The 24,444-nt window shown below is 38.8% G+C and overlaps 1 protein-coding gene across 1 annotated transcript; it reads left to right on the top strand.

Annotated features, from left to right (window-relative positions):
• The first annotated feature begins 544 nt into the window (after positions 1–544).
• Positions 545–14,280, top strand: LOC103177532 (E3 ubiquitin-protein ligase SIAH2). Its single transcript, XM_007891739.1, has 2 exons — positions 545–721; positions 13,729–14,280. Exons 1-2 carry the CDS (start codon positions 587–589, stop codon positions 14,278–14,280), a joined length of 687 nt encoding a protein of 228 aa, XP_007889930.1. The 5' UTR covers positions 545–586.
• Positions 14,281–24,444: the final 10,164 nt, after the last annotated feature.

Below are 24,444 nucleotides of genomic sequence, written 5' to 3'. Positions count from 1 at the left end.
ACGCAATCATGCACATTTTTATGCACTTATGTGTTGATTGCTTGCAGCTACAAAACACTGTATTCCTCTCAAGCACTTCAAGAGGATTGCGGTTTTGAGAGTCACAGTATTTTTGTCAGTGAGCTGCTGCGAAATGAAATTCATATACTTTGCAAATCATTTTTATGCTACGCCTTTCCTTCCACTGTTTTTTAAAAATGTCTTTCTGAAATAAATCCAAGTCACTAACAAAGATATGTCAGAACAACACTGCAGCTCGATTATAATTGCAACTTACAGGCATATCTGTGGTGCTCAGGAGTATTTATCAATGCCTTTTCCACTGATTCCGTTCATCGGTGTGTGTGTGGTGGTAGTGGGAGGGGGAGTTATTTGTTATTGGATATCTGTGGCCCTTGAGGATAACATTGCTGTTCTTTCCATTGGCTGTTGCACTCCCTGCAAGACTCCAACCTTTTTGTGTTGAGAAGGAATCTCAGAACTTACAAAGCTGGATAAACTCTTCTCCTCCTCCTCCAGTTTTCGTCAGGCTCCTTCTGCTAGGCTGAAGATTTTTAAAATATTGTTGTAACAAGCAGAAGTTGTGATGCTTTTCTTTACACACTGCTTTGGGTTTGTATTAGACCTTATGCACTTCAGGTATCAGTACCACAAGGCAAGAACAGCTTTTTCAGCTGCTGTCCAACTTGTTTGTGTCGTGCGTCCTACTCGAAGCCTTAAGGTAAGTCCAAGCACACGGTTGCAACTAAAATTTCTGGAAACTGTGCATGCAATCTACTTACTGCTTTGTGACAGAAATCACTTCTTGTCTTTCATTCAGCCATATGAAGAATTCTCTATGTGCATTTTCGTTGTTGCTCGGTTCAATGTGTAAGAGAAATTCCTGATTATTCTGACTTGAAGCAAATTGCTATTCTTAGCTGACCTCAGAATCTGAAACAGCAGAAAGGCATCTGGAGGTCACAGTGACAATATTCCCCTAAAGCACACTGTATCACATCACAGTGTGAGCCACTATTATTGTATTACTAGACAGATCGCTTCACTCTGAGAGAATAAGAAAAAAAGATTGCTTTACCTTTCAGAAAAATATATTGAAATATGTATCCATTCTTATCAAAACTACTTCTCTATGTATGACAACATACAGGATACCTGTAAAGTATAAAAAGTCTTTTTAGTTTGCAAAATTTGGAAATTTGCACAGTAAGACCTGTTTTGAAGGATGAAAAATAGTAAGCAAGCATGTCAAACAAGCTGATATGTTTAATGTAGATGGTCACAAATAATAAAAAAATTCAGATTTTAAACACTTTTTCTTTAGCACCTTTCGTAACTTTTAACATTCGCTGTAGTTTTGTCAGGGAAGGAAAGAGAAATAAAAGGATATTGACTATTACATATCATTATCAACGCATTTTGTTTCTGCTAGAAATAAACTTCCTATTCCTTGTTTAGTTTTTGTTGTTGTATTTCTTTGAGAACATTTTTTTTCCATTTTCCCACCAAATTGTGTAATTTTGTTTGCAAGTTTAATTTTCAAAAACAAAATAATGCAGCAATTCTTCTATTTTAAATGAGTGCATCAGTGACTAGCAAGCCACTTTGCTGTATGGTTGGATGGGAATATATGGTTATGATTCACCACACAATGAGTTCCCTCTCTCACAAAGTCATAAGTCTGTGGAGTCCTGTAGCTTAGTGGTTAGAGCACTCACCTCGCAAGCAAGAGGACTCAGATTTGATTCCCAGCAGGGCTAAACATTGTCAGTCGATTGGCAAATCACTTTTCTGGGGTAATTTGTTTTAAAAAATAATAATTTAGCCATTCAACCCATGACTGATGTGGGACAATGCTGTGCACAATTGGCTGCTGCATTTCACCCACAAAATACACAGTCAATTAATTCACTTTACAGCATATTCTGTGAAGTACTTTGAGACGTCTCGAAGAGGTGATAAGGCACTATACCAAATGCAAGGATTATTACTATTATATATTATAAGAACGCACTGAGCGGGTGAGAACTAAAACAAAATGCAGAGTGATTCAACCTATGTTGCTCTCATACGTATTCCAGAGACTAGGTCATTGCAACATCAGCAAAACATTGGAAGCAGATATCTGGTTACTCCTCAACAGGGACAAGTTAAAGGGGAGGTAATATTCTTTAAAATGGAAAAGAGCATAATAGCTTTAAAGTACAGTTTTGTACATGTGCCGAGTGCATAGCACATCAAATAATACAATTAAGACAAATCTGATCTTTTCCATTATGTCAAACGTTTTTAAAATGAGTTTTCTCTCAAACAAAATGAAAGTAGTGAAGAATTACTAGTAATACCAAGTTACTTCATATTTTGGTTGCTTTTCTTTATTGGGTTGGGTTTTGCAGTGCAGAGAATTAAAACTTAAATTTCAACAAGTCTATTGATACTCATTAGGATTCCCTCTGACTGTTCCATTATATCTACTGTATTAATTTGAACAAAAGATCACTGACATGTTTTTGTGTTTCTAGCACGAAGAATGAATCAATAAATGAATTGTGACATTAACAGCATTTCAGGGCTTAAAAGCTCTGGTATTGATGATGAAAATTATTCAGCTTTCCTACACTCTACCACTTCCCCCACCCCTTTTATTCTGCTGAACTTGTACATTCCTTGAGGGAATTGTGGATATATTTGGGTTTCAAAATAATTATTAAATTTTTTAAAGGTGAAAAATGAGAATGAATATTATTTTTAAATAAATGTCCATTTAAAGGAGTGCAGCATCTATCATTGTAAACCTAATTTTTAATAGTCTGAATGGTTTGCTGGTAATTTCACTCTCCTGGTCTTTAAGTGTCTGATTCTAGTCACAAAAATAATTATGTTTCATGGTCCAGTCGTGATGCACTGATGTTATTAATTGAATTTAGAAGAACTACAGAAGATTTCTCTGGAATTGTATTTATTTTAATTAGTGTTGCAGGCAGCATTGTAACCAAGAGTTTTCAAAGATTCCTCAAAAAATGTGAATCCAGAGCCACGTCCTGGAGCAGAGACTGAATGGAGCTGAGGCTGGGACAAGAGAAGGGCCAAGTCTAAGGAACCTAAGAAGGGAGGCCAGAAACTGTGGGTGGGGGCTGTGTGGACTGAGTCTGAGTGGAGATGGTGGAGACAGGAGTCTGTACTGGATGTGAAGCTTGGTGCAGGATTAAGTTGAGTCAACACCATAAGATGAGGGGAGAAAAGTGGCCAAAAAAAGAATTTATTTCTTCCTAATAGATCTCATCAATAGGTGTCATCTGAGGGAGCAACAGGCCAGTTGAGAAGAACCCATCCTATGGTGTTCATGAACACCTCCTAGTGGGCTGAACACAGAGTGGTGTTGTTGGCAAAGGTGTGCACACACAGGACTATCTGACAGGTAGCTGTGGGCACATTTTAATCACTAATGAAGAGGAGGACAGAGTAGAGCAGAGACTGAATGGAGGGTTTGGACAGAGAATGGCTGTGTGGACTGGGTCTGAGCAGAGATAGTGGAGACAGGATGAGGTCTGTATGGGGTGTGGAGCTTGGTGAGCCTGTGTAGACCGTTGCCTGCAACATTAATTAAAATAAATACAATTGCAGAGAAACCTTGGGGGCGGGGAACCCTGCGTAGATTGGGTCTGAGTGGAGCTGTCAGAGATGGAATAGATTTTTTTTACAACCACTATCTACTTTTATCTTTTTTTGATCTTTTTGTCACTTTCCAAAGTGCAGATAATAACTTCTCTTCAGCTTCTTCCTCTGACTGTTGCCACAGTTTGCTTTAATCAAACAAAGCCTCCATGGTCATGGAGATAATAATCCTTACATTTGATATAGCGCCTTATCACCTCTTCAAGACATCTCAAAGCGCTTCACAGAATATACTGTAAAGTGAATTGAGTGTATATTTTGTTGTCGAAATGCGGCAGTCAATTGTGCACAGCAGTGTCCCACACACAGTCATGGATTGAAATGACCAATTTATTATTATTAGTTTGTTTTGGAAGAACTATTAACCCCAGAAAAGTGATCTGCCAAAAGACTAACAACCAAGTTCCTACTTACTGCTAGGTAAACAAAGGCGCATAGAATAAGGAAACTTGCCCCAAATTTTGCCCTGCCAGGAATCAAATCCAAGTCTCTCGCTTGTGAGGCCAGTGCTCTAACCACTAAGCTACAGGACTCCAGATCTCTGTCAAGGCAGTTTTAGATTTTATTTGCTTTGTGTGCCATCTCGTCAAAATAATTAATTTGTAGAATGTGTACATACCTTATGCATTGCAGATCAATGAGTACCCAAATCAAAGTCAATAGAGGAGAAAAACACTTTGCCATATGCAATGCCTTTCGTTTAGTTAAGAAATGCAGTTAATAAATTGTTTTTCCAGTGAAATGATGAGCAAACACCTTTTGACTGGACCTTTAGTCCTCAGAGGAATATAAGGAGAAATCAGAAAGAAATCATTTCCCTCAATCAAACAGATGGTGTCTTTGGGAGATGACATCCACAGCTAAAGAAGTGGACCCTCCAGCTAAGATTTTCAATTTTTTTGAGAAGCGTAATTTAGCCAGGGATCCCAAGAGCAGCTAACGTCCTCTCCATTGCAATTCATTTTTTTAAGAATATGAATTTGACAAAATGAGGTTTAAATAATCAGATGCAACAATCTGCATTCAATCAAATCTCTATCTCCTAGCTTCAGGAGCCAAAATCTAATCAATGAACATTTACAATAAATTCTCATATCTCATCAGAACTGACAAATTGGTCCTGCTAAGTAATGAATTACAATGATGATGGTGCTCAATACTGCACTCATGCAGTTATTCCAGATAATAACTGTTCTGATAATCTCTAAATCCATGCAAATGATATAAATTTAACAGGGATTTTTCAAGTACCCAGAAAAGTTCATTATTTGTCTGGAGGTAATAGGTTTTCTGTAGGGCTAACAAGAGCAATCCTTTCTGCAGTGCAGAGAGACAGTTCTGTGAATAAGAATCTGTAAAATGTAACAAAACCTAAAAGCGTTAGTCCTCTTAACTAAAAGACGCGAGTTTGTATTTCCGGCTCCAATAATATTTCTACTTTGACATGTTGGTCAGCCTTACCTGACAGAGAGAACTTAACACTGCATCACTATGTCTAACTTTGCTCCTGGCCAGTAAGCTATGGAATTGAGTCGTTCTCCCGATGTGAAAGGCGCTCTATAAATGTAATTTTGTTGTTGAGTTACCTTGGTGGTGTCTAAGTTAAATCATCCAGCCCTTTCATTCAAAGAGGCTATTGCGTATGTAGGAAAGTTTAGAGGTACACGATCGCCAGAAGATGCGCTTAACTTCAGGGACAAGATTGGGCTAAACCAATCAACATGCACGTGTCATTTTTTATTCTCATATGAAATGATGCGTTAAAAATTGAATGGCCAGGGCAGCAAAATAATGCTAAGCTCAGTGCCCCTGCTCAGTGCGATGGAGTAAGATGGTACAGGATTGATTTCCCTGCTGTGTCTCACTCCTGATGTGAGCTGCGTTGAATTGAGGCCTGTTACCTCTCCTGGCTGTGGAGGAGGAACAATTAAACAGCGTGGGCAATAATTCATGCTTCCCACTGGGCAGACAAAGGGGCGTTAGTGTAGATCTTGGAGTTGGCTGTCTGCCCAAACAGTTCCTGCCAGACTGAAGCTGCTTAAATTTTCACATATTCTTCAAAGTTAATACATAGGACAGATATTTAATTCAAATTGCAGATGAAAGTACACATGAATGTAGTAGAGACCTTTCAATAGCCAGCGCTGCGCTACATGAGTGGAGGAATCTTAAAGTGATATGGCCTTTAAATAAATTATACATTATTTTGCTGTTAAATGAAGGAAAACAGTTTTCACACTGTTATTGTCCCCTTTGTGCTTTATTACTGAATATTAATGAATGCTGACATTTAGATCTGCTTTCAAAATCATTAAAAGGCTGTCATGTGTGTTGGGTGAATGGGTGGGGATCAGAAAGAGAATGGCAATATGAAGGAGAGTAGAAAATGTACTATCAAAGGGTTATAATAAGGAACGTTGCTGACAATTATGAATATTCAGCAGGCAAATCAGATTTTTGAAACGAGCTGCAAATTAACTGGGCCCCTTCAGAACGATTTCTCTTTTAAACTATCATTTTTTTAAAAAAAAGTTTCCTGTTATGTCTTGCTCCTTAAATGGTTGTACTTTGACATGTATGTTTGCATTCTGATTGTATCACTTTGTTGATTCGATTTCAGGTTAATCTGGCCCCAAGTTTTAGAATTTACTAGTTTTAGATTTTTGGCACCTCTGATACTTTTCTGTCCCTTTAACAAAATGAATATTTAATGCTGAAAGATTTTTTCCCTCTCTGGTATTCCACCCCCACCCTTTCATTCTACCCTTGTCACACACCTCCGTGGCCATGTAAATAAGCAGTGAGTATCTTCTGGGCCTCTCTGGCAATGATCGTCTCCAGCTGAGCCATTAGGGAGATGCACAGAAGTGTCTGGTGAGGATTCTTCCGCCAGTTCTCTCAACCCCTGAAGAAATCCTCAACCTCCACATGATGTGTCAGAGATCTGGTACGTGTGGGAATCCCATATCCAACCAGTTCTGGCACCTTAGCGTAGCAGCTCTGATCGTCTCAAGCACCACCTCGCTCTCCCCTGTGTTTGGGCTAACATTCCACAGTCGAAAATCAATCACTGAAGATGATCAATTTATTTTGCTACTAATATAATGGATTTTGTTGATGCGTGGGGCAGGGCGGGGTGGGGGGGAGAGAAATTATTTGTGGGATTAACAAACTACTGAGTTTGCAATTTTGCATTTGATCAGGGTCAAGGCAGAGTTTCTGCAAGATAACAGGTGACACACATGCATACAGGCAGGATTCACTATTTTCAAACTCTCTCGTGATTCCCACAAATGATATAATTATTGAATTTACATTTATGCATCGCGAAGATGACTCGAAGATTATTCCCCAATGTCTGCTTAAAATGGGACAATCACTGTGTATAGTGCAGGCACCATTAAGAAGAGTTGTGGCCCTTAAACTTTTAATATGTTGCAGAAATTAACATTAGCTTAACCAGGTGAATACTGATAGTAAATGAGCTTTTGACTCATTGGAAAGAAGTGTTTGTACTTCAGCTGAAAGACAAAGGAATCAGTCTGGTTGATTGTTGCTGAGTTATCCTGCTGTGAATGTGACACATGTGGATGCCCGAGACAATAACATTAAACTTAGCTGTGATTACCTTGGTTAAATTTCCTCCCGCCACTCATTGCCCAGGCTCACACACATGATGACTGGTTACTGCAGTGAGGCATTGCAGATCTGCTTTAGAAATTGCACTCAAAAGTGGTCAACATCATCAGGGATGTGGGGTAAAGAGAGAAAATCTCAAGAAAATTAGAGAAAATACTAATAAAATCACTGAAGCAAAACAGGGTTGAGGTCCAGAAGTGGCCCTTTGTAGTCTGGAGGTGTTGGTATGTCTGATTATCACCGGAGTCAATGCCAGACGTGTTTATGTCCTGATACAGCAGGAAGTTCGAAGTGTTACTCAGTTTGCTGAACTAACATCAATCTTCAGCTGCTGCCTCTCAGCATGCTGATAATTTACAACAAATCAGATTAATTTCAGACCTTGGAACTTGGCCAAATCACTTAATGAACAAGAAACTCCTTTGGGCACTGGGTGGTTTAGCACAATTAAAAAATATATTATTCAGAAGGGTTTCTTGAAAAAATATTGGAACAAAGCAAAGTCTGAGTTGTGGGGTGACACAGTATGCTGAAAGAGTAACAAAACGTGTTCCCTTCCCATCAGTGTCCACACAGTGACTTCAACTAGGACACTACAGAGATTCCACTGGAGATTTGCTGCTTTCCACCAAAGAAACAGGAGGCCAATAGACTCTAGATCATCCCTGGATGCTCTTGAATTTACAGAGTGACTTTCTCAGTCCCTTTTGGATTCCAAAATGGACACTTGGATCTAATGTGTGAGGTTTGCAAAATGATTTTTAATTGGAGAATTCTGCAGGTACCACGAATGTGTCTGAGGTTAACTTTCTGAACTCTGCACATCAATACCGATCTCAACTTCTGGGAAGGTGGACTGTGGCTAAACCAGACGTGTGGCACCTGGTAGCAGATCGGTGTTAATTTGTGGAGTGCTTGCCTAGCACATATCTGGGTATCTGCAAGATTTGCTACTTATGAATCCTTTTGCAAATCTCACAAATTAGATTCGAATATCTTCAATGTATTGGAGATTCTAACACAATGCTCCCTCGTGGTTAGAGAACGCATTCAACTACCGCTTGACTCCTTGTTTAGATTTCCTGCTAATACGTAGAACATCTCATTATCAGCCCACACTACCAAAGAACACTAAAGTTACCCACCTGTGGATAATAATACAACCTCGCTCCCATGGACCATAGAGTCAATTACATCCCCCTTAAATAGCACAATGGGATTTGTGAAACAGCACACAACACACATTGAATACGAAAAGCAGTCATATTTTTGTTAATGAAAAGTTGAGCATTTTTACAACTAGTGTGTGATAGACCCCTGTCTTTACCCTTAATAACCAAAACAACCAAATTAAGATAAACCCCTTCACAGATTACACCAGGCCTACATGCACAAATAAAATGCAAATTTCCAGCAGAAATGTTAGGGAGGCCATGGAGGAGGCAACATGATTTACAATTCATTTAGTGGTGTCCTGAACACAGCTTTTGTAAACCATCCCACTGAGGTTGTCACAGACAGCCTCCCACTCCACACCCCTCTCCCCTAACACCAATTCAGTGTGGATGCAATTACTGTAGAACTAGTTCAGTCTAAAAGCTCATTTACTCATTAAGACTGAACAGAGAAATTGACCAAAATCTGATCTCTGTTTCTGGCCCAATGCCAACAATAGATGGGCATATCTACATTGTTCCTCCAAACCCCCTCCTTATCCCCATTGCATAGACAGCAGGTTAAAATACCCTGCCTGCCCAAATAATCCCCAGAGATACTGATTGAAGGGCAAAACAGTGGAATTGGGTTTCATTCAGAACATTCAGAACCCTGCCGCCTGCATTCCCACGCGCACGAAACTCCGCTCCCTGATCACCCCAGTCCTGGCCAGACTGCACTGGCTGCCTATCCCAAAGCAGATTGACTTCAAGATCCTCACCCTCGTATTCAAGTCCCTGCACTCCTCTGCACCCCCCTACCTCTCTGACCTCCTCTCTCCTCAAAACAGCACCCGTTGCCTTTGTTCCTACGGGTCTGGCCTCCTCCTTCTCCCCCAAGTCCTTTGCTCCACCCTCAGCGGCCGTGCCTTCAGCCACTATGCCCCGAGGCTCTGGAACTGCCTTCCTCACTCCCTTCATATTGCTCCCTCCCTTCCCATTTTCAGGTCTCTGCTGAAGACCTTTCTTTTCGACCGAGCCTTTGGTCACTTTCCTCCCCCTCCCCCTGGCTCAGTCCCAGGATCTGTTACTGTGAAGAGCTCTGAGACACGTCCGGCGTGGAGGACGCTATATAAATCCAAGTTGTTGTTGTTGTTTTACAGCTGTACTGAGCTGTACATTGTTACCAGTTACATTGTCCAATGGATATCGTGATGTAGAGCAATATACTGTAGTGTATTGTAACTGAAAAACAGCGATATAATATAAAAAACACAGAACGCATTCTCCAAATAAAGCATTCGGGGAGTAATCGTAAGTGATAATAACATCCAAAAACTATTCATCAAACACCATCTCTCCTTTACTATTAGATGGCTTCATTATTATTTTAAAAATTACAGAGGATTAAGTTTTATGAAGAATGTAATTAAGTTACCAATATTCCAGAGTTAGGTCTCAGTGATTAATCCAACTGAATATTCTTTTTCATGTGCCTGGAGTGAAGTATGATAAACAGATGAATGTATCACCTGGAGAAACAGCTCTGCAATATGATAGCATTGTGGAGTCCTGTAGCCCAGTGGTTAGAGCACTCGTTTTGCAAGCGAGAGACCTGAGTTCAATTCCAGGCAGAGGGTGAAACCTTGGGCAAGTTTCCTTACTCCACACACCTAATAATAATCCCTCCAAAACCAAAAACAATAATAAATTGGTCATTTTCAATCTATGACTGTTTGTGGGACATTGCTGTGCGCAATTGGCTGCCGCGTTCGCCCACAAATATACAGTCAATTCACTTTACAGTGTGTTCTGTGAAGCGCTTTGGGATGTCCTCCCGACGTGAAAAGCGCTATATCAAATGCAAGGATTATTATTATTATTATAATATTACATTTTACTCAGTAAACTGAGAGCAATATCCTACATAATAAAAATGGACAATTTCCTCATTTTGACACATGGATATCAATCAGTCATGGAAAAGATCTCAGGAGAAAAATAATTGAAGTCTTTCCTGGCAAAAGATTTTGAGGGAAATTAGCCTTACGCACACTGCTCACTAATGAAGAGCATGTCAGCCATATATTTGAAGTTGAAGCATTCTGTTACAGAAAAATATATTTTCGATCAGTATTACCAAAATTCTAGTGAAGGCAATCATAGTGTGCATTTGTGATACAGTCATTGCTTTTCTAAATGTGCATGACTAATTTTGCATAATTTACATGCACTTACTGTGTTTGTAAATTTACCTGGGTCATGCCCTTAAGACGTGAGCACGTGTACATGCTGTGGTGACAAATCTAATTTAGAAAACTGCTGTTTTTACATTTACGATAATAGGTCAGTTCAAGGCCGTTTATACAGCTCACTACTGTGACATTAACGCCAGGTGATTTCCAGGAGTTAGTTAATAACAAGCTCTTCAGTTGGCTCCTATTTTTAGACAACTATCCAACAGATTCATATTTGCAAAGGTGAGGATACTAGCTTTGGTTACCTTTTCAAGTGCATAACTAAATGCACCTTGTTGTATTTTAGATTGTGAATTCAAACATCTTGGGAATGTTTGAAGGGAAAATGCATGAATAATGCAAAAGACTCAACACCCTAGAAATAAATACGAAGGTCATTTGTTTTCTTTATATATAAAATAACTGACGTGTTAAAATGAATTACACAATATACCTCACATATACTGAGGAGATAATAAATAGTTGTATTTATTATCAGCTTTTAGTCTTTACTCCTTCTTTTAGGTTTCCTTCTTGCTGTGAGATTAATGTTGCTCCTGGCCTCTGAAACATTATAATCTAGTGCATTTGTGGGTGTGCAGAACCTGGGATAAATAATTCTTCAATTTTTCATCTGGTTTTGTGGAGAAATGTTCTAAATGAGAAATTATCGTTTTTGGTACAATTTCTACATTTTAAGCTGTACGTGTAAACTACATGACAACTATATCAAAGGCTAAAAGATGATACAATTGAGTTTTTTCAGGCATGCAAAGCTAATCATTAAGGAACAGAAATGATGATTGAGTATAACATGTCACAGGCTTTTAATCAATTGCTGGACAGCAGTCATTTGAACTTATAAATCCTTTTGATGCTTTTCCTGAAATAGTCACTTGGTTGCTGTCCAAAAATGAAGCGTAAAAATGCAAAAATTAAAATTAAGTGAGTTTGTGGCTCAGAAAGTAGACATCCCAGTGGTTTGTAATGATGTGTGTGAATGGTTTAGGAAGATGAATGATCTCCTTCCCTGCCCCTAGGCTGTTGGTTATCTATCCACTGCACTTAAAACATGACAGGTTACATTGTATCTCCACGATGGAAGCTATAATGGGAACATTAGAGTCTGTCTATATCAAATCAGTTCCCAACTGTGAAAATTCACATTCACCAAAAATTACACTGATTGCATTGAACCTCAAGTTTTCAAGCATATTGGCGTTTAATCGAAAATTTTAATTTCACTGCAATGTACAATATTCTTCACCACCTCATCACCATGTAATTTCTTTTGGGGGTATCTCATTATCTGTCGAATTAAGTATTCTACCTTTACATCCATTCATTGATAGGCATAAGAATTTTCAGAAATTAACCCGTTAAACCCTAACAATTAGCCCTCAAAAGATGAATGCCCAAATTTGGACAAACTCTGATAAAACTACTGTTACTGTTACTGTTATTGATGGCAATTCTACTGCTATTTTTCAATCAGAATGTCATACATATCCCAGTCATTTATGTGGTTTATAAATCCTCCACTAGGAGAGCAAAGGGGTGATCACACTGTGATATGTGAGTGAGATCTTGTGAAAGCCAAGTAAAGCAGGAGATAGTTTATGAGACATGGCACTGGTTACTGCTGATTAGGTCAACCTTTAAATTGAGTTAACGCATGAATTATTCAGTCAGTTTTAAAAGAATGAGCAATATATCAAGGTGAAACATACAAAGGAAAAGCAGGATGTTTTTGAAAAGAAAAGAATAAAATATTTTAATATATTAAGTGCAAGCCAACAGCAGTTTTTCACTTTGGGACAGAAAGGTAGAGGTTTGCAATTTCCAACACTATAATTCAGTCAAGCATGCAATGGACTATATTAAAAAAGATGAACATTTCTTAATTTTCTTCTCACTGAAGTCTCTTCTTACTGGATATTTTTATTTGCAGGACCTTTAAATTTATAGGGTATCCGAGTAATTCATTTGGAGGTCCACAAAAGTGTTGTGCGTAATGTCTTAACAAAAAATGTTTTATAAAAACAGAATTTCTAACCCAACTGCTCCTAAAGACGCCATATGCATTTCTCCATAATAATGATAATAATAATAATCCTTGCAAAAACAAAAAGATAAACACTTAGCAGGTCAGGCAGTATCTATGGAGAAAGAAAGTGAGTCAACGTTTCGGGTCCAAGACCCTTCGTCATAATAATCCTTGAATTTGATATAGCCCCTTATCACATCTTCAAGATGTCTCAAAGTGCTTCACAGAATAGATTGTAAAATGAATTGGCTTATATTTTGTAGGTGAAATGAGGCAACCAATTGCGCACAGCAGGTGTTTACTGATTAGTTCCAGTTTTCTGTTTGTCATCTTTTATCAAGTCTTGAAATTAAAAAAATGTTTTACCCACAGACAACTTCACTTGATTTATTTACTCCAATGCAGGGAAAAAAATTAATTCCAAAATGTCATTCCTAAGCAGCAACAAATGCTTTACACATAGGATGAACATTTCTCGGTGTCTACCAAGGAATAGCCCAGATCTCTCTTGAGATCTCTCTCCCTGACTACCACATGGGGATGCTCTTCTACTTAATTTCTATGGTAGATCGTATTGTGAGTAAGATATTGAGGGGAACAGTGAATTGGAATCTACCAATCCATTGTTCACTGCTTTTATTTACTCTTAGTCTGTCTGACATTAAATTCCTTTTTTTGTTTGACTTTGTAAACCAGTGTTGGTTTGAACAGAAAAATGCATATTTGTGAATGTCAAAAATAGGAAGTAGAATAAACTTTTGGGCTCTCATATATGGCTCGTTTGTGTTTTTTATTGCTTTATTTTGATAGAAATATTTATCCAGAAGTAACTCAGTTTTAGAATATGTTCACTATCATATTCTAAAGTGAATAATAATTTCATTTATCAAATTTTTTAAGAATAATTAGAAATATTAACTTGTTTTCTTCCCATTTTCTTTTCCTTTCTCCTTCTATTTCTCCAAATGAATACTAGTATCTACCAACCAGTTGTCCTCTTGCATTACATCACAGAGAGAAAGCAAGACCCGAGCCTGAATGTGAAATCTCCTTGTTCTCCTGCCCATGTCCTGGAGCCTCCTGCATGTGGGAGGGCTCTCTGGGTGCCATCCTGCCACACCTCAGCCACACTCACAACAATGTCAGCACACTGTGGGGAGAGCACATTGTCTTTCTAGCTACTGACATTCACTTGCCAGGAGCTGTGCAGTGGGTAATGATACAGGCATGTTTCAATCACCACTTCATGCTTGTGCTGGAGAAGCAGGAGAAATACGAGGGTCACCAGCAATTCTTTGTCTATGTCTTGCTGATCGGGACGCCTGAGCAGGCAGAAAGCTTCTTGTACCAGCTTGAATTGAAGAGGAACCGCAGACGATTAACCTGGGAGGCCACCCCAAAAGGCATCACTGAGAGTCCAGTCCCAGTCATTACAACCAACGATAGCCTGATCTTTGACACTTTGATGGCTCAGCTGTTTGCTGACAAAGGAAGCCTTGCCATTAATGTTACAATATCTACTTGCTAACAAGCTCTAATAGCTTACAGTAATGCTCATCTGCATTTATTACCTATTGATGGATCTTTATTGTGCCAGCAATTTTGCAAATCCAAGAATTTTTTAATGCAATAAAAAACTGTGACGGTGACTTTTTTAATGCATGTCTTATTTAGTCCTGTTTATTTAATACAACAGTGGTCAGATTTTCATGATTACCCTATTTGATATCATATAATGTGCAATATATGTAATGTGACATTTCTAAAATATTTTTGGTATTTCACAGGATGGAACAGTATTATGTTCTTAACAGTTATTACAATGAATTGCATTATTGAAATCACAGCTCAGCCATTCTATAAGTTGTACAGAAAAAATATAATTAAACTTTTAAAAATAAGTTTAAATTATTTGTATAAACAGATTCCGTTAGTAGCTTCGTAGGTTTTTATTATGTTGTTTCATATTGTTCATATATTGCATTGTTCTGATATCCTTTCCTGTTTGATTTGGTTATAGGTGACATGATCCTATCAGGTTGGGCTTGCCATGTCAATTTTATTTGCCTTTTGTCACTATGACAACAACTTGCATTTACATAGCACCCTTCACGTGAGGGAGCACCCTGGAGCACCATATTGCAGTAGCTCCTTACGCCACACTGTGTCACATTATTTGACATGTTCTCAATTTGGATATCCCCATTGCCTTGTGGTTATTTCCCACGTTGGCTCAGCAATTATGTGTCATATTGTGTTGCAGTTATGATAACAAACTGGGTTGCTGCTCCTGATATATTTCTCCATGAGGCTTGCAGCTCTTGATACACAGCTGCATCCTTTTTGATGTTACCCTGACTTTGCTGCCCTGGGTTATATGGGCTCTGTTTTATCTTGTGTTGAGTCTTTGGGTCAGTTTTACATTTACTCTTATCATTCTTGTGTTCTTACACAGGCTTACAATTTTATGTCACACTGATGGCACACTTCTATATTACATTAGCTGACAGAATATGTGTTATATCGGCCCCACAGTCTGCACAACATGGATATATAATTTTGGGGTTATAGTTCCATGTTAGATTTGTTGCACACCTACACTGGCTCTGCTGTTCTATGTCATGTTGCTTTGTGGGTTCCCTGGTCCTATGCTATTGGTTCCATAACATTGCATTCCCTTCACTCCACAGTTGTAAGTGACAGTGTTTTGTGTACCTTTCACACCGCCTGCACTTAATCGCCACAAATGGCTTCTCCTCTAGCCCCCGGACCCTCGCGTGCGGCGTTCCTCAGGGCTCTGTCCTTGGTCCCCTCCTCTTCAATAGCTATATGCTCCCTCTTGGTGATATCATCCGCAGACACGGGGTCAACTTTCACGTGAATGCGGATGTCACCCAACTCTACCTCTCTGCCTCCACCCTCGACTCCAGGACCACTGCTGTCCTGATAGAATATCTGTCAGAAATCAAGTCCTTGATGGGGTTAACTTTCTTCAGTTGAATATCAATAAGACTGAGGCTCTCCTGATTGGCGCGGACAGGTCCTGATTGGGTGCTGATAGCATCACCATCCACGGTTGCACACCCCACCTTGCTAAGCCAGTCCAACACCTTGGCATCTTGTTTGACTCTCAACTATCCTTTCTACCCCACATCTGCACCATGATCTGTTCTGCCTTCCCCCACCTCCACAACGTTGCCTGGCTCTGCCACTGTCTCACACAGCAGGCCGCCGAAATCCTCATACATACTTTCATTTCAACGAGGCTCAACTATGCAAACACATTGCTTGTCAACCTTTCTAACTCCTCCCTCCACAGGCTGCAGATCATCCAGAACTCTGCAGCCATGTCCTCTCCCGCACCAGGCTCTGTGACCCTATCACCCCCATCCTTGCCCAACTCCACTGGCTTCACATCACACGGAGGATACAGTTCAAGATCCTGATTCTCACCTTCAAACTCCTCCATGGTCTTGCTCTCCCCTACCTCTGCATCCTTTTTAACCCCCTACCATCCTGTGCACTTCCTCCGCTCAGTGGGCCTGCTTCACGTCCCCTGCCTCGCTATTGGCGAATGGGCCTTCTGCCACTTTGCCCCCACACTCTGGAACTCCATCCCACAGTCCCTCTGCCTCATCTCCTCCCTTGCCACCTTCAAGACCCATCTCAAGACCCTCCTCCGACCGTGCTTTCAATCTCCCTGCTTACCCCCATGCCCTTCTCCCTCCCCCACCCCGACCCCCAGCTCGGGTTCAAAACTCTGTCTGTCCATCGCCTTGAGACGTCCTTCCAATGTGAAAGGAACTATGCAAATGTAATTTTGTTGTTGTTGTTGTTTTGTGAACCCCATTGTATGTATGTTATATTTGCCTATGGTTCTATATTACATTCACCACACAGTTTTATGTTATACTGCTATTGCTGCTTTATGTTAAGTTGGTGTGTTCATTGTTTTATTGATCCTATTATATTTTGTATCATCGCCATAGTTTTGTGATATGTTAGTCCCACAATTCTAAGCTCTGCAAGTATTTCAGGACTGTATTCAATTGCTCTTATAATTATGTTACATTGACCTGAGTGACAACACTCTCTAAGTCATTCAGTATGAACTTTTGATAATTACTGTACAGTCATTTTGTAAATCTGGTAGCATTCTTGGCATGCATTGTTGAAGAATTGTTTTATTTATTATTCTGTTAGTTTTTTTCTATTTGTTCTACTCGAAGCAATATATTAAAATGATAGTCGTTGACTTTTCCATTTTTTGTTTCATACTTTAGTGGTTGCGATGGAATTATAACTCAATTATGGGATCAAAATTATGAAGCTATGAATCATTTTACACATGACTCCTCAACTTACATAACAATATATGTCTATTTGAGGGTTTCCAATGTGTAATTTGATTTATGAACTAGAATTGTGTGTCGTTCAAATATAGCATGGGGAAAAATAGAATATCCTATTTTTCCACCAGTGAGAAACATGTATACCTGACTTATGACTTGATCATTCATTATTGGAATAAAACAGTGATTAAACATTCTCCCATTAGATCTTTTCTTCCTATTTATTTTGCTGAGTAAGCATCCTCAGTCCAATACTTGATTAAGATTCACAGAAAAGATTTAAAACTGACATGACTTGATGAATATGTTGAGCATTTTATTCTACAGGGGATGAAAAGGAAAGAGAACTCAGGAAGGGAGGTGGTGTTTTTTGCTGGGAATTACAAGTAGTTCAAAATCTTTTTAGAGATCATGGGGGTTATTTTGCACTGTTAATATGTGTTGCTCAATATAATATATGTTGATGTATGTTAAATATTATTCTGCTCTGTTTTATTTGATAATTGTTTTGGTATGAGCTTCAAAATAATTGCAATATAATTTTAAATTATCATCAACATTAAATTATCATTAAATTATACATTTAAAAATATGTACTTAAGCAGCAACATCATCACTAAGTTTAGCAAATGGAGCAAAAGAGGATTTAGCCACAGCAAATTTGCTATATTGAACAAACAGAGTAGACTCTACACCCCCAATTGATTCAATGAATGAAATTGGCAATGATACTGCAATAATAATCCAGTGTTTAATTGACATCGTTTTATTAGTAGCATTGTTGTTTTGAAGTGAGAGGCAATGGTTTGTTAAAGCTTTGGGCTGTATTGTCCATTTATTGGTACAGTTTACCAACATTGATGGTCAGTGTGTTTTATCAGTACATTTTCTAACCTTGGCAGTGTGGACTTATAAGCAGTAAATTTACCAGTCAAACAGGGAAAATCCTTCAAAATCTTAATGGTACAGTCTGACAGGCTGACTAAAGGAGAAAACATACATCGTGTGCACAAAAAAAAGGTTTACACTGTCTGGACTGTTCCCAATTTACACAGCAAGACTTGCCAGAGAATCTCTCCATCTCTCTCACATCTACGAATCTATAATCAGTTACTGACTACTGAAAATCCCAGGATTCAAACTGGGATATTGTAGATTACAGCTGGCAACCTGTGTTGCTAATTTAAGGTGCGATAAATGCTAGTTCAAAATGTTTTCCAATACCCAACCAGTAACTTGTTTTTATCATTTATTTGTTGCTCACGTTACAGCCCTAAAATTAGCATGCAGACTAATGACATGTGTGGAGTCCTGTAGCTCAGTGGTTAGAGCACTCGCTTTGCAAGCGAGAGACCCGAGTTCAATTCCAGGCAGAGGGCGAAACCTTGGGCAAGTTTCCTTACTCCACACACCTAATAATAATCCCTCCAAAACAAAAAATAATAAATTGGTCATTTTCAATCTACGACTGTTTGTGGGACATTGCTGTGCGCAATTGGCTGCCGCGTTCGCCCACAAATATACAGTCAATTCACTTTACAGTATATTCTGTGAAGCGCTTTGGGACGTCCTCCCGACGTGAAAAGCGCTATATCAAATGCAAGGATTATTATTATTATTATTATTATTATACCTTTAGTTGGCAAACCCTACTAGTTTTATTTAGTAACAACACCAAATGAATTATACTCAGCAATTCCTTTTAAAAAATGTTTTTTACTCAAGACTATTATGAAGGATAATATTCTGTGGTGATAGTAAATAAATTTACTTACTAAGGTTACTTACTAAAACAATTAATATTTGTCTTAACTATGACAAGCACTAAAATACAGGAGATTAAAAATATATTTGCAGTTTTGCATTCATGTTTTTTTAATCTTTAAATTAAAAGCAACAAAAGTACCCTTTATTCTCTGTAATACTACTTGTATGGATAAGATACTTAACTAGAGCATAAATCATCAGAGGCACCTGTGTCACATCTAAAGATTTTGCTCCTTGCAGTAATATTAATCAGATTTCATTAAAAAGAGTGAACTGCACAAGGTCAATACTCTCATAAAAAAATAGATTTAATGTTAACAAAGATTTTTTATTTTACTGCACCTGTCTATAAAAGTCTGAAGGGCATTTCCTACAAGCAATGCCAGCACGACCCATCTTGGGTTATTACAGTCACTCATGCAAGTCTTATTGCTTGCTGTTAACCAGCTGTTTTGATAAATGTTTGCTGCCTTCAGCTATTTTACTCTACGTGAATATGAAATGTGCTCATTTGGCAAGGTCAGCAACCATTGCCAAACCTATAGGGTTACAAACAAGCTCAGGAGTAGGGTGATATTGCTGACTTGATGCTTCTTTACAATGTCTATCAGTTTGTTAAGAAACATTGATCAGATTTAGGAATGTCTTCGACATCTTCAGCATTTGCAAATCAACAGGGAACTTAATTTCCTAAAATTTACAGCACTCTGAGCTTTTTTTTTATTGCTCTCTGTCTTCTACTCTCTCCTCCTCTCCTGAAGGATTTGATTCTTGCTAGGGTACGTCATTTTTGTGCTGTGAATCAATCCACCTACACCATTTAATCTGATGCTGTATTGGATGCAATTTACAAATTAATTGTGCGTACAACAATCAGATTGTTCAAACTTGTAAAAGGCATCAAGCTAAATTTATTATCTTTTCACTCTGAAATATCTTGGATCAGTTACTATTTATTCATATTGGGTCTATATTTCAAAATTCGACAATACAGTATCAAAATGTATCATTTCCCTCTTGGTGCAGTAACCTCAATGAAACAATGAAACATTAAATAGCATTTATGTATCATTTGTAGTTGATCAGATACTTTGTTGAACTGAAACAAAGCTATCATTTTGAAGTGTTAACAACAGCATTCCACCATTCCTGTGAGTATGTGGGCAAGATGCTGTGATTTCATAATGGGAAAATCCCATTATAACCGTTCACTGCCAAGGCCGGCAAAGTGTATCTAAACCAGTTTCATAGAAGCCAATTGAACTGACTGAAGAAGAAATATACTCTACAATCTTTGCGAGAATGTGTGTATGTGCGTGAGCGAAAGAGAGAGACTCCCATCTGTTCTTACTTTTAAAAATCTTAACAAGATTGAATGAGCCCTCTTGCTAGGAAACACTTGTGAATAATAGAAGTTCCAGCTGTTTTACTGAAACAAATAATGATTTAAATTAAACATCTATTCAGAACTGCTGTGTTATCCAACCAAGAGTTAATACAATTACAGTGGTTGTTTTAGAGTCACTCTTTGCCATAATGACAATATTAATTTGGTAGGTAGGAGCCTAAATATGTTTTCCATGGTCTTTCAGTAATTACATTTTGGCAGGATTTTCAAGAGTCCGACCATCATAAACATGCCAGCAAATAGAAATGGTAGTTTTGCTTTTATCTTTGTCTATATAAATCAGCTGNTTTTTTTTCAAGAGGAATTTCTTTTTGGTATATCGTAACTTAGATCACAAGTAAATTCATGTTTGAATAAATCTAGTTCCAGCAGCATGTGATTTAATTATTAAAACAATGTTTTATGGCTTTACATCCCACAATTTGTAACACCTTTCGATTGAAGGCATTTTCAGGTGAGCAGGCAAACACGTCTGGAGAGAAGTGACAGACAGCTGAATTTATACATTAGGGACATAATAACATCTGTCCTCTGAGGACATAATAACACCCCCACATTATAATTATATTGTGATAAAAGCATTAAAGAAACATAAATTAATTTAAACATAACATTAAGATCACAGACAAGAAAACAAACCTTGCTGTACCTATCAGTAAACCAGATACATTTTCTAGTCATGACTTTGCCACTAGTAACTCAACCACATTTTGTGAAATAAATATTTTACATGTAAATTTCCTCGGAGCAGAAGAGGTTGAAGAGGGACCTGATTGAGATGTATAAGAACATGAGGGGTTTCATTCAGGTAAATGGAGAGAAGTTATTTCCACTGGTTAGGAGTCAGTAACTGAAGTAACTGAAATTGAAGCACAAATCTTGCTCTATGAGCCGAATGGCTTCCTTCTGTCTGCAGATGTTTATGCAAAAATTGGCAATAGTTCAATTGCTTTTGAGTGTCCAAGAATTGTTCTGTGCACCTCCTGCCATACTGAGAAGCTTGAGCTTTTTACTGAAACTATAGTTTAAAGTAATGATTGGTAATAATTGTATTGCACCATGTAAGAATTAAGAAGAAAATGTAAGTTGCGCTAGATAGCAATAGTGAGCATATTGTCCACAGCGAAATATGCGATGGCCTTCACCAACTCAAAAAATACAGCAAGGAGGCAATAAAACAATAATAATGAATATTAATACTTGAATTTCATATGGCGCTTTTCACGTCATGAGGATGTCTCAAAGTACTTTACAAGATTTACTGCATCGTACACTATAGTGACTGAGTATTTTGTAAGCTAATGTGGCAGCTAATTTTGGACACCGACAATATTAATTATATATACACCTCTTTGGAAGTGCAGAAAACACACATTCTGCTGGTTATGAACAAAGTCAAGAGTAAAAAGTAAAATGATGTTGTGTAATGAATTTAGAGTTATAATAATAATCCTTGCATTTGATATAGTGCCTTATTACATCTTCTAAGTGTCTCAAAGCACTTCACAGAATCACAGTGAATTGGCCATACATTTCCTGGGCGAAACGCGGTAGCCAATTGTGCACAGCAGTGTCCCACGAACAGTCATAAATTGAAGTGACCAAATTATAGTTATTATTATTTTTATTTATTTATTTTTTGAAGGGATTATTACCCCGGAAAAGCGATCTGCTGATCAACTAACAACCTGTTATTAGATGTGGTAGAAACCTAGTCCAAACAGTTTATGAACTTTTCAGGCTCAACAAGAATGTTGAGAGTCTAGTCCAACTGCTCTATGGAACAAGCATAAATACTCCTGACAACACGCTGTCAGATAGAACCTTACAGCAATGAAACAGGCCAATTAGCCCAACTAATCTGTGCCGGTGTTTTTACTCCACATGAGCCACCATTCCTAATCCCCTTTCCTTGTGCTTGACTTGGATACTGTTATTAACCTGAATGGAGTGGCAGTTCCCTGGCATCAGTGCCAGGACTGCACAACATCCAGTGCGCAAGAATCATCTACACTGCACTCCAGCTGTGAACATAACAGCACTGTAATTTTAACCTTAAAATATCTCACAAAATTACTCAGTAAATCATCCTTTCACTTTTCCCCTCATTTTTCTTTGCTCTGACAGTGGAATTAGACCACAGGGCACCATTGAATAGATGTAGCAGCTTCACACAAGTGCAATTTGTTCTGTTAGGTTTATTGTGGTAGGAGCTGTGTTGAAAGACTAGCAGCAGCTTTGGGGGGAAAGGAATCCACAGCAGTTTTATTCTATAGCCCCACAAAACCAAACAGCTTAGCATGACAAAATGTAGACCACCATGGGAAACCTATCATTCTGCTCTTTATTGTTGTAGTTTCAACAGTGCTTATTTTCCCACAATCAGGTAGCTTTGGATCCCAGGCTGGTTGGAAATGTCACTTCTGAAGTCTAAAGTCAATAGTGCTTCTCTGGGATGCACACCCAGTGCTCCTGGAACCTGTGTTGGAGAGGGGCTGAAGAGAGGATGTGGAGTCATGAGCTACCGAGAGATTAAAAAATGATATGTAACATCAAGAATATCTAAGTACTAAATATCATTATAAGTGTAAAAACTCTCCTTGCAATTGATATAGCACTTTATCACATTTTCAAGACATATCAGAGTGCTTCACAGGATACACTGTAAAATGCTATGACTGTGTGTATTTTATTGAAGAGAGATTAGCAAGAATACTTCACACAGAAAGTACTCCCCCTCCGACTTTTATAAGAAATGCAGATGGAAAACAATAAGGAAATGGCCCAAACAATGGTACATTAGGAGGAGAGGAAACCAACAGGTAAATCTTTAAATATATAGCTGAATTTTGCAAAAAAAAACAAAGACATAGGTTCAAAAGACATCCAACCTTTGGAGCACGAACAGGATAACTAATTTTGTGAAAAGGTACCAGAGCCATGGCTAATAGCTTGAGACCCACTACCCTAACCTCGATAACTGCTGGAGTCCATCATCAGAAAGAAAATGGAAGATTAGTTGTATAAAAATAACGTAAACATTTACAACTAGCATGGCTTCAGAAGGAGTAGGTCTTGTCTGACCAATTTCATACACTTTTTTGAGGAGGTGAGCTTTCAAGTTGACAAAGTGGGGAAAGGTCTTTAAAGTACCGCATGAGACTTTCACGTGTATCACACAAATCTACTTTGCCTCCTCCAGCATCGACTCCAGGTCGCCGATGTTCTATCAGCTTATCTGGTAGATATCAGAGCTTGGACGACTGCAAACTTCCTGCAGTTGAACGTGATCAAGACAGAAGTATTTTCCTTGGCTCCCCTCAACATCTTCACTCCCGTGGATCTGAACTCCTCAACCTTCTGGGGCTCTCCCTCAGACTCACTGAACCAGTGCACAATCTAGATATTGTTTTGACCCCTAGCTGTCCTTCCTCACCCACATCCGCTCCTTGACTAGAACAGCTTTCCTCCACATCCGCCACATTGCCCACCTCCAACCATATCTTACCCTAACCCTAACCCTAGTGCATCTGAAACCCTTGTGGGTGCGTTTGTCACCTTCCCCCTGGATTACTCTAACACACACCTCGCCAGTCTCCACTATTCAAAAAATTCAGCTCATTCGGAACTCTGCCGCCCGCATACTGATCCAGACCAAACTCCGTACCCATATCTCACCAGTTCTGACCAGGCTCCACTGGCTCTCCATCACCAAATGGATCGACTTCAAGATCCTCGCACTCATGTTCAAATCTATTCACCCCTTGGTACCTCCCTATGTCTGCCACCGGCCTCCTGCTCATCCCTCACACCATCTGCTTCACCATTGGAGGTCGCACTTTCAACCACTATGCCCTGAAACTCTGGAACACTCTCCTTCAATCCCTCTGCCTTGCCCCATCTCTCCCCTTTTTCAAGTCCCACCTTCCTCTTTGACTGTGCTTCTGGTCACCTTCCCCCCCCCCCCCCCCGCTTCCGCCACTGTTAGACGCTAACCTATGTGGAGGGGGCTATATAAGTGCATGCTGTTGTTGTTGTTGAGACTCTCCTTAACAAAACTGATGTCACCAGATATCAAGGGAAAGACAAGGACAACGATTCAAAAATTGGCTGTAGAGAAGGAAGCAGAAGGTCGTTTTACAGGTAAAGTAGCACATTATAGGTA

This window comes from Callorhinchus milii, unplaced genomic scaffold (genome assembly GCF_018977255.1).
Source record: "Callorhinchus milii isolate IMCB2004 unplaced genomic scaffold, IMCB_Cmil_1.0 Scaffold4, whole genome shotgun sequence".
NCBI lineage: Eukaryota > Metazoa > Chordata > Chondrichthyes > Chimaeriformes > Callorhinchidae > Callorhinchus > Callorhinchus milii.
The sequence above is the reverse complement of the archived record's forward strand: the minus strand, read 5'-3'. Positions and strand labels throughout refer to the sequence as shown.